We start from the raw sequence: 10373 nt of genomic DNA on the forward strand, positions 1-10373 counted from the left end.
AGGTGTCAATGAACTTTGTTAGTCACTCTAACTTTCCCCTTCTTAGCATAAATCTCAGTGTCACAGCTGAGAACAATGAGAATCACTGGACTTCTACGCTTCCAAAAGTTTTTCTTCTCTTGGCCTTCTCCTGAATATTCTATATCCCTAACTGTTCCTTCTCATTCTCCTTCATGGGCTCCCTTTCTTCTCTTTGGTTAGAGAACAGGCTTTTTCACAAGAAACCCTATCCTCAACCCTTTTCTCATATTACACACTCTTTTTGGCTAATAATGCAAATCCATGTCTTAAAATTCTTCTCACCCATTGAATAGAATAGCACCTATATTCAAATACTTTGAACTCAAAAACAAACTCATTTACTTGCTGTACAGAAAAAGGCCTGCTTGCAAGGCTGACCCTTAGCTGGAGTCTGGGAACTTGACTGATAACCATTTCCCTACGCTGATATAAAACTTTCCCTAAATGTAAGAGTAGTTCACAGCACCTATACTGTTGTACAATGTGGTTTATGCGAACGTGAAACCCATGTGAATGGTTTATGTGAAAGATTGTGAACACCTTCTTTCCCTCTGGGAGTCTTGAATTTTAGTACATCCTAGGCACAGGGTACCTACATGACCACCCCCAGTAAAAATCGTCTCTAATGAGCTCCCCTGGTAGACAACACACACACGTTACAACTCATCGCTGGAGAAATTAAGTACATCCCATATGACTCCACTGTGAGAAGACTCATAGAAGTTTACACTGGATTTCTCTGGACTTCACTCCATACTTTTTTTCCCTTTGTCAATTTTGCTTTGTATCCTCTCAGTGTAATAAACCTTAGCCAAGAGAACAACTATATGCTGAGTCCTGGGAGTCCCTCTAGTGAATAACTGAACCTAACAGGGACCACAGATATTACCAATACACTTGCCTTTTTAAGACCATAAAACTTGCTCTTTCCCAGTCTATTCCTACTTCAATGTGTGGTACCCTCTATTCAATCACCCCAGTCAAAAATCTAGGAAACTTTCAACTATTCTATTTTCACCTCTTTGATAGCTCTCAAAACCATCTCAGGATCCCTGCCATTAGTGATAAAATTTAAACCCTCTTCATTTCTCATCTTAATTTTCACCTCCCTAACTGATCCTCCTGTCTCCAGTATCTCTCCCCAATCTAGCCCATGTATTGCTCTTAGGATAGTCTCTCCAGCTGGCAAACACACCTCTGTTTAAATTCCATTGGGGTTGGGATGCCTGGGTGGCTCAGTCGGTTAAGCGACCGACTCTTGATTTTGGCTCAAGTCATGATCCCAGGATCATGGGAGTGAGCCCCATGTTGGGCTCTGCACTAAGCATGGAGCCTGCTTATGAGTCTGTCTGTCTGTCTCTCTCTCTCCCTCTCTCCCTGTGTCGTACTGTCCCTCTCAAATTTAAAAAAAAAACTTAAAAAAATATTTTTGAATTAAAAAAAATTCCTCTGGGGTTATCTTTCAGTTGCTAGCTTAATACACCGCGGCATGGTTTACAGGCCTTATTATGATTGCTCTCTGGCCCCCTTTCCTGCACCTCACTGTTAACAGTCATACTTAATTGATGATCTTTCTAATAAACATGTAAGCTTCTTCCACAGCTCCACCCATTCACACATGCTGGCTGCTCTGCTTTAACCAGCTTTTAGGCAGGCTAATCCTTATTTATTGATCAAGATTCAGTACAAAAGTTACCGCCTTTATGAAAACCATCACTGACCCCCAATGACAGAGTTAAATACCTCTTCTCTCTAATCCCACTGCTTATCAAACATAGCATTTATCCTACATATTTGTATATCTACATCTATCTCTCTTATGAGTTTCCTGAGGAAGAGGAACATGTTTGAAGCATCTTTGTATTCTCAGTGCCTGGAACATCAGTTTGTGGAATAAAAACAAAATACCCCATATTCAACTTATAATAAGCCATTGTGTTATGTCTAAAATATACCATATATACTCTATAAATCAAATCCATATAAGCAAACGTCGTACCCATCCCATTTTTTAGCGGTGAAATGGCCTCCGTATTCTCCCTGGGAACGCGCAGGGCATTAGTATCTATGTAATAGGTGGGGCCACCTTGTTTGCCTTTATCACCATCTATTTCCATCAATGTACTTCCATCATCTCTTTCCACCACCATACCAATAGCTGTGGGGAAATCCACCTGGAAGAGTCAAAAACATGGCAGTAAGTTTTAGCAAGTTTTACCTGCTTTATCAAGTAGTCATTTTTTCCCAACTAAAATCTTTTACCAAATTTGGGTGAAAATTTCTGCATGAATTTAATTCTACTCAAGTAAATGGTTCTTTCATATCCAATTAACTAATGCTACACTTACCTTGGGACAGTCCTCACCAGCATAACCAGCTCTCACAGTATAGGATCCAATGTCAAAAACAAGTGCTCCAACCTCATCTGAAAAAAGGAAGGATAACTAATATTAACAACTTACATGTCTCATATGGAAATTTAGACTACTTAATGTTCTGGGGCGCCTGGGTGGCTCAGTTGGTTGACCATCCAACTTTGGCTAAGGCCATGATCTCGTGGTTCATGGGTTTGAGCCCCACATTGGGCTCTGTGTTGACATCTCAGAGCCTGGAGCCTGCTTCAGATTCTATGTCTCCCTCTCTCTCTGCCCCTATCCTGCTTGCACTCTGTCTCTCTCTCAAAAATAAATACACATTTAAAAAAATATTTTTAATAAAAAAAGAGTACTTCATATGCTTAAAATGAGAATGTAAAAGTTCTGTTAAAAATTCAAACAGGTATTAAATTCATATTATGCTTGAACCTAGTTTTAAATACACCTTAAAATAAAGATTCATTTAGTTAAAATATAACAAGTCACACCCTGCATATCAGTAGAGATGGTACACTAACACTGGGTAATTTACAAGAGTTTACTTATTAAAGAGACTATTTACAAAGGTATAGACACAATATAGGAAAACCAAAAGGGATAGTGTGGTACCTTAGCACTAATAACAGATCTGTTGCCATCCTTAGAACTGAACAAACACGGAGAAAAAACTGTTAGCAGAATCCAGAGAGAGTTGTGTCAGGAGGGCTACCTGACAGGAGCCGTGACCTTTGGTTGAGGAATACAGTAAGCCATGGCTGACCCTAAGGGGAAGGAACCGGACTAATACACATGTCAACCTCTCTCTTCCTCCTCTCCACTGTCTTAGAATTTCTCACCCACACTGGGCCACCCCTGAATGCAAAAAAAAAAAAAAAAGGGTTCCCTATTAATAGTTATACAAGGACAGGAGGCATAAAGCAGGAAACATGGTTACCCTACCACTGGCCAAACCACAGGTTAAGAAACCCACTGAGGCAGTGAGTAAAGGTCACTCTTCAAGGGCACAAAGAGGTGGAAATGGGTGGAAAGTGGAGAGGCAAAGGGAAGATATCCAGTAAGCTTAGGTGCCATTTTTTCATGTTAACGGAGATTATACTCCATGCAATTAGGATAGAAACTTAGCAAAACCCCAAGAAAAAGAGGGACCCTGAGGAATAAGAACTTAAGACATAATTACATAAGCCAAGCTGGTAATTTTTTTTCACTTTCAAATTCAGAGAAAAGCCTCTAATTATACTTTGAAAATATTCCCCCCAAAACAGCATGCTTCCAAAAACAAAACACTTGGGTTTTCCAAGGCACTAATTTTTCTTTTTATTATTAAAAATAATAAAGAAGTATTATTTATCTCCACTAAATTGGCAAAATCCATCTGATAAGACCAAGTATTGTCAAAGATGTAGGGAAAGAGGAGCTCCTACACATTTACTAATAAAAGCTGTACACTGATACAGCCATAACGCTCAATTTAGTCATATGCACTAAATGTACATACACAGAAATTATGCTTTTATCTTCCCTACAGAAACTCTCTCACACACATCACAAGGAAACACATTTGAGAATGTTCATTAGCGTTCATAGCAGCACTCTCCACAATAGCTAAAACATGAAAAGAGCCTAAGTGTCCATCAACAGATGAATGGATCAAGAAGATGTGGTTTATCTATACCATGGAATACTACATGGCAATGAGAAACAATGAAATCTGGCCATGTGTAGCAACATGGATGGACCTTGAGGGTGTTATGCGGAGCGAAATAAGTCAGGCAGAGAAGGACAAATATCATATGTGTGCACGTATAGGAGGATTAGGAGGAACTTAACAGAGGACCAAGAGGGAGAAGAAGGGCGGAAATGGGGGGGGGAAAGGGAGAGAGGCAAACCATGAGAGACTCTTGAATGCTGACAAAAACTGAGGACTAATGGATGTGGGGGGGGGAGGAGGGATGGGCATGGAGGAGGACACTTGTGGGGATGAGCACTGGGTGTTATGTGGAAACTAATTTGACAATAAACTATTTGTAAAAAAAAAAAAAAAGAGAATGTTCATTAGCTATGTGACCTTCGATGATTTCTAACCTCTTTGCCCCAGTTTCCCTGTACGTAAATGTGCATAGTAATAGTTCTGATCACATAGGATGTTATAATAAATAAACATGTTAAATGCTTCAATGCACATAAGCACTTAGAACAGGACCAGCACTTAATAATCACAGTAAGTGGGAGCTGCCATTAGCATTATCATCACCACACTGCTGGTCACAGGAAAAGATAAAAGTAATCTAATGGCCTCTCAGTATGGAAACAGATAAATTATAAATTATTTGTACCATGAAATTCTATACAGCAGTTAAAATGAATGGTCTAGATCTACATATCAGTATGGGTACATCTAAAAAAAAAAGAAGACTAGTTTGAAAAGCTAGTGACTAGGGGCACCTGCCTGGGTAGCTCAGAAGGTTAAGTGTTTGGCTCTGGTTATGATCTCACAGTTTGTGAGTCTGAGCCCTATGGAGGGCTCTATGCTGACAGTGTGGAGTCTGCTTGCGATTCTCTCTTAAAATAAATAAATACACTAAAAAAAAAAAAAGAAAGAAAAGCTAGTTACTATCTGTGCACATACACTACAATACTGTTTAATTCATTACGGATACACACACACTTAGTAATAAAAATATGCATGGGGCCTAGTAATGCTACATACCCAACTTCAGTTCTGTGGTTACCTCTAAGGAGGGAGAAAAGGGGACTCTACATGAATAACATTCTATTTCTTAAAATATCTCAGACAAATAGAGTAAAATATTACATCTATCACATACAAACTTACATATATGTTTCATTATTAGTATGTTGGAAGTACTAAAAATAAAGAAAAACCAATGATTATACAGATATTTATAGTGAAGTGATGGTATCTCTACAGAACAATCTCATTTTTATTTAAATAAAGAGCCACCTATTTTTATTCCTAATTTGAAAGGAAGTTTCTGCTTTTATTATATTTCCCAAAGTAATTACTCATTCTCTATACAATTTTCTGATCCAAATTATTTTGTCTGAAAGTAGGGGGTCCTTAAAAGCAGAACACTGCATTTGTTTCTACAATAGCATGTATACTCAAGTACAAATAGTAAAATTACAAATGAATACAAATTAATAAACTTTAACACTGACTAATGAGAAGGTTAGGTAAAGAAATATCCTAACTAAATGAATTAATTACCTGGTTAACCAAAATATTCAACTCTCATTCTCAAGGATCAAGTCTCTTAACCTTTTCTGTATCATGGACCCCTTTCACAAAGCTCTGGGCTGAACTGTTTTCCCCTAAAATCGTATACTGAAGTCTTCACCCCTAGTACCTTAAGACATGATAGTATTTGGAAATAAGGTCTTTAAAGCTGTGATTAAATTGAGATCATCAGGATGTGCCCTAACCCAACATGACTGGTGTCCTTATATGAAGAGAAAATTTGGACACAGGTATGCAAATAGGGAAGACCATGTGAAGACACAGAGGGAAGATGGCCATTACAAACCAAGGAGAAAAACCTCGAAGGAAAACAACCCTACCAGTACCTTGATAATCAGATTTCTTGCCTCCACCCTGTGAGAAAATTAGTTTCTGTTATTTAAGCCACCCAGTCTGTGGTACTTTGTTATGGCAGCTCTGGCAAATGAATACAGACACATTAGGAAACTTAGGACTCCCTTCTTAGAATGTTCTAAAATAGATTGTGAAAGAAAACAATTATATAGTTCTACCTATGGATTCCTTGGGAAGACCAGGGACCCCACATTTGCAACCCCTCCCTTAATTTATCCTCTTAGGTAATCTGCTCCACCCCTGCACCTCAACTTCTACCAAAATACTGACAATTCTAAGCTCAAATCTTTCTCTCAAGCCGCACCTTCATCTAGATCCATGTCTCAAACTTTTTTTAAAAAACCTAACACAGACAAGATTTTTTATTTCTTACCATTAAATGTCTGAATTTTTTTTTTTTAAATTTCTGAGAGAGCCAGCGTGAGCAGGGGCAGGTCAGAGAGAGAGAGAAATACAGAATCTGAAACAGGCTCCAGGCTCTGAGCTAGCTGTCAGCACAGAGCCCAAAGCAGGGCTCGAACCCACGAACCGTGAGATCATGACCTGAGCTGAAGTCGGACGTTTAACCGACTGAGCCACCCAGGCGCCCCTAAATGTCTGAATTTTAAACAGATTCTTGGACTGGTGGCTCACATCCATCAGCTTGTTCAACTTGAGCAGTGGTCTCTAGGGGCGTGAGGGTTGCTCAGTTGGTTAAGTGTCAGAGTTTGGCCCAGGTCATGATCTCACGGTTCAGGAGTTTGAGCCCTGTGTCAGGCTCTGTGCTGACAGCTCAAAGCCTGGAGCCGGCTTTGGAGTCTGTGTCTCCTCTCTCTCTCTCTCTCTCTCTCTCTGCCCCTTCCTCTGCTCTCTGTCTCTCTTTCTCTCTAAGATAAACATTATAAAAAACTTTTTGAAAAAACAAAACTTTAGCACTGGTCTCCTTCCAGGAGCTTTTCCTTTTCAAGGAAAAGTGAATTACTACCTTCACCATGAAGTTCCATGTGCTTTCCCAATTCAAACTTGGGCTTCTTCAGCATTTTTCCTTTTCTAACAAAGACCTCATGGAGTAGATAAATAGATCGGCAAGCCTTGTCTAGGTCTTTTTTGATGATGTCTGGAATCAATTTATTGACCACTTCTTTCAAGTCATCTGTCTGTACACCTCAGGTCATAATCTCCATCACCAATTTCTGGACTTGGTGGACCTGTTGGTACTGAGCATAAGAGCTCCTCCGAATTGGACTGTTGCCTCTATGGTAAAACCAACACAAACTAATAGAAGTGAATAACCATCGGCAGTCTTGACCTATTCAACAGGAGTTTCAATCACGGTCTGCCATTTTTTGACCATGAAGCACATTTTGTCATGGGTAAAATACATGCCATAGGAATTAGAGTTTTTGCCCTGAACATCCTCAGTAATTAACTTAAATTTTCTAAAGCCAACTTAATCGTTATACAGAAGGCTCACTTCAAAAACATGACCCTTGTTAAGTTCCTCCTAATCCTCCTATACGTGCAAACATATGATATTTNTAAAATAAAGGCAAAAACATGACCCTTAGGCAATCAGACAGAATTTTGGTTCCTTGAGTTCTTGTGATTAGTATTTTTCCAATATTTCTTTTACTGAACATAGGTGGTGCTTTTACATCATACCAATTTTTCTTAGAAAACAGATCAACCACTTTCTTCGTGGCTCCCATGGGTGCCTGGGTGGCTCAGTCGGTTGAATGTCCGACTTCAGCTCAGGTCATGATCTCACGGTTCGTGGGTTTGAGCCCTGCTTTGGGCTCTGTGCTGACAGCTAGCTCAGAGCCTGGAGCCTGTTTCAGATTCTGTATCTCCCTCTCTCTCTGCCCCTCCCCAACTCATGCTGTGTTTCTGTCTCAATAATAAATAAACATTAAAAAAGACCGCTATAAATTTTAAAATTTAAACTTCAAAGATCTTTTCAATAAGGAAGTGAGTTAAAAAATACAGTTTAATTAATTATACAAAACCTAGGTGGGAAGAAGTTTGGTTTCTTCTCACATCCTTTGAAAATTGTTACCCACTATAAATACTGGCCATACAGTGGTAGCACAAACACAAAATCATACACTTATTTTTGTGAGTTTTAAATATTTTATATGTGAAATAGGTTTTATGACATATTCCCTTCCTAAGCAAACAAGAAATAGAACGTTTATTCTGAATACCTAAACCATACACAAACAAATATGCTGTGGCTATACAACTGAAAAATGACTTATGGAGAAACAACCAAAAACTTTTTATTTTAAAAATGGGAAAGGGTTCTACTGAAATGTCATTTTCTTCATCGCAGAGATTCCTGTTCCCTATTGCTTAGGAAGTTCTATAACTGTTGGCCAGTTAATCTTTTCTACATTACTTTCTTATTCCATAATACAGACACAGCAGTACCATCTCCGATGGCTGTCGTAGACTGAATTAAAGCACGTATTAAAGGCAACACCCAGAAAAGTCTCTGGGAACAGTTCTTAGCACACAGTATGCACTCAATAAATGTTTGCTGCTGGCATTTTAATATCCATTTCTGTCTCAGTCAAATTAAACAGTGCGTTCAAAGGAAATACTCATGGACAGCTGCTAGGTCCTTGGATCAGTGAACTTAAAGGTCAAAATAGAGTCAACAGCTTCCCTAAAGGCAAAGGCACAAAGATCCAGTTTTTCTGTCAGGACTGCATCTTCCGATGGGGAAGAGGTAAATCATAAAGATCCACTAGGCTTTCTCCAAAGTAAAAAATAGTAAACGGACTCTCACATGTGAGAAATCAAAACCAAGAACATAAACGGGCAAGAAGGGGGTGAGGGTCAGCATATTACCTCAAAGAGACTCTAGCTACACTCCAAAAACTCCTAAGAACTTTGAAACCCAGATTTCTATCCCCTACCTGTAAAATGCCATCCTCTTCAGAAGCAGTATCCTTAGGAGACACAGTAACAAAAGCAACATTTTAGATTTGTCTCCTTGTTCTCGAAACTTCTCAAACACAACACAAACCAGAATCATAAACATCAGTGCTTCCTCTACCTGTCTAGCAAGAATGGAAACTCCGATTCGGTATCTGCAGACTGGAGCTTGAGAATCTGCATTTCTGAAGTCTGCAGGTGATGCTGATACACGGACCACACGTTGCGTACCCACATGTTGCATCATCTCATTCAATCTTCACAAGCGCCCCCGCCCCCGGGTAGGAATTCTCTTTCCCAAAATGAGCCCGAAGTTGAGAGAAGTTAAGTAACTTGCTCAAGGCTAAAGCGCTCAAAAGGTGAGACTGGAAGTACAAGTCAGGTCTGTGTAACTCCCAGACCCGTGCTAATCTTTCCCCCACACCACTGCCTGCCCAAGAAAAGCATCTGTAAGTTTCAGGTGTTCCCATGGGTAACCCTGGAGAGCCCACAGTCAACAGGCTTCACAAGTTACGGAAAGATGTGAGGCAGCTGAGCACGGAACGGGAAGGCTGCGTCCGGAGTGGCCGCCACTCCTCCAGGCAGCGGTACCTCTCTCGGCTCGCTTTCCCTTCCACGGGACTTTGCGGAAACCCTCCGTCCACGCTTGCAAACTGCTGCGACATCCCAAGTTTACACACGCGCGCACGCCCCGATGTCGCAGGCTTGTGGAGACACCCGAGGGAGATGCGACCCGGCGGCTGGCCGCTCAAGCCGGGGCTCTGCGGGCCGGCCCTCTAGGGTGGAGTGCCCGCGCAGCCCGACGCCGGTGAGCACCCCCAAAACCCTGCTCCTCCCGCGCCAAGGCTGGAAGGAACCGCAGGGGGCGGCGACTCCGGACGCCCACAGCTCTCCAAGAGCCAGGTGGGCTCTGGAGNGGCGGCGGTTACAAAACCCACACGCTAAAAAGGCGCGCTCTCTTGTCCGGCCGCACTCACTCACCTCCCCCGTACACCCCGCCGCTCATGGCTGCTGGCCGCACGACTCCTACGCTAAAGGCTACCGGGCGAAGTGACTGCGACGGCCGCGAGTGCGGGTCCCAAGAAGCACTAGCCCCCTACCCTCTCAACTTCCACCGCCACCCCCCTCGGGCAACAAAGCAGCGTCCACACACCCCGGAGCTCAGTCACACTTGCTGTCTGCTCTTACCAGCCAATCACGGGAGGCCCGGGTACCCTTTAGCCAATCAGAAAGAGGTTGTGCTACATCCCTGCCGCGGCACGGCCAGTTTAGCCAATCGAAGGCAGCCATGGAGGCGGGGAAAAGGGAAAGCGACGGAAGGAGGGAAGGAGTTGGGTTGCGGAACTGGCCCCAGGCGGGAGGGGAGCTGGGGGCGGAGCTTCCTAAGTGGGCGGGAGAGTAGGGCGGAGGGAACCGGAGAGGGTGGGGAGAGGTCTGGGAAAAGT

At 41.8% G+C, this 10373-nt stretch overlaps 1 protein-coding gene and 1 pseudogene across 3 annotated transcripts in view; both read right to left on the minus strand.

Annotated features, from left to right (window-relative positions):
• The window catches only part of ACTL6A (actin like 6A), a 26609-nt gene extending 16524 nt beyond the window's left edge, over positions 1-10085 (minus strand). The window contains exons 1-3 of one of the 3 annotated variants that reach the window (XM_077770570.1): positions 9910-10085; positions 2370-2446; positions 2021-2195 (exon numbers count right to left, since the gene is read on the minus strand). In XM_077770570.1, coding sequence (XP_077626696.1) covers positions 2021-2195; positions 2370-2446; positions 9910-9934 — 277 coding nt within the window. In that variant the 5' untranslated portion in view covers positions 9935-10085. Of the gene's footprint in view, positions 1-2020; positions 2196-2369; positions 2447-8909; positions 8980-9049; positions 9069-9909 lie in introns of those variants that run through there. The other 2 variants (XM_077770572.1, XM_077770571.1) reach the window with 2 other exon arrangements.
• Positions 6614-7697, minus strand: LOC144236899 (small ribosomal subunit protein eS1 pseudogene; annotated as a pseudogene).
• Positions 10086-10373: the final 288 nt, after the last annotated feature.

This window comes from Crocuta crocuta, unplaced genomic scaffold (assembly GCF_008692635.1).
Source record: "Crocuta crocuta isolate KB4526 unplaced genomic scaffold, BGI_CrCroc_1.0 scaffold256, whole genome shotgun sequence".
NCBI classification, from domain to species: Eukaryota; Metazoa; Chordata; class Mammalia; order Carnivora; family Hyaenidae; genus Crocuta; species Crocuta crocuta.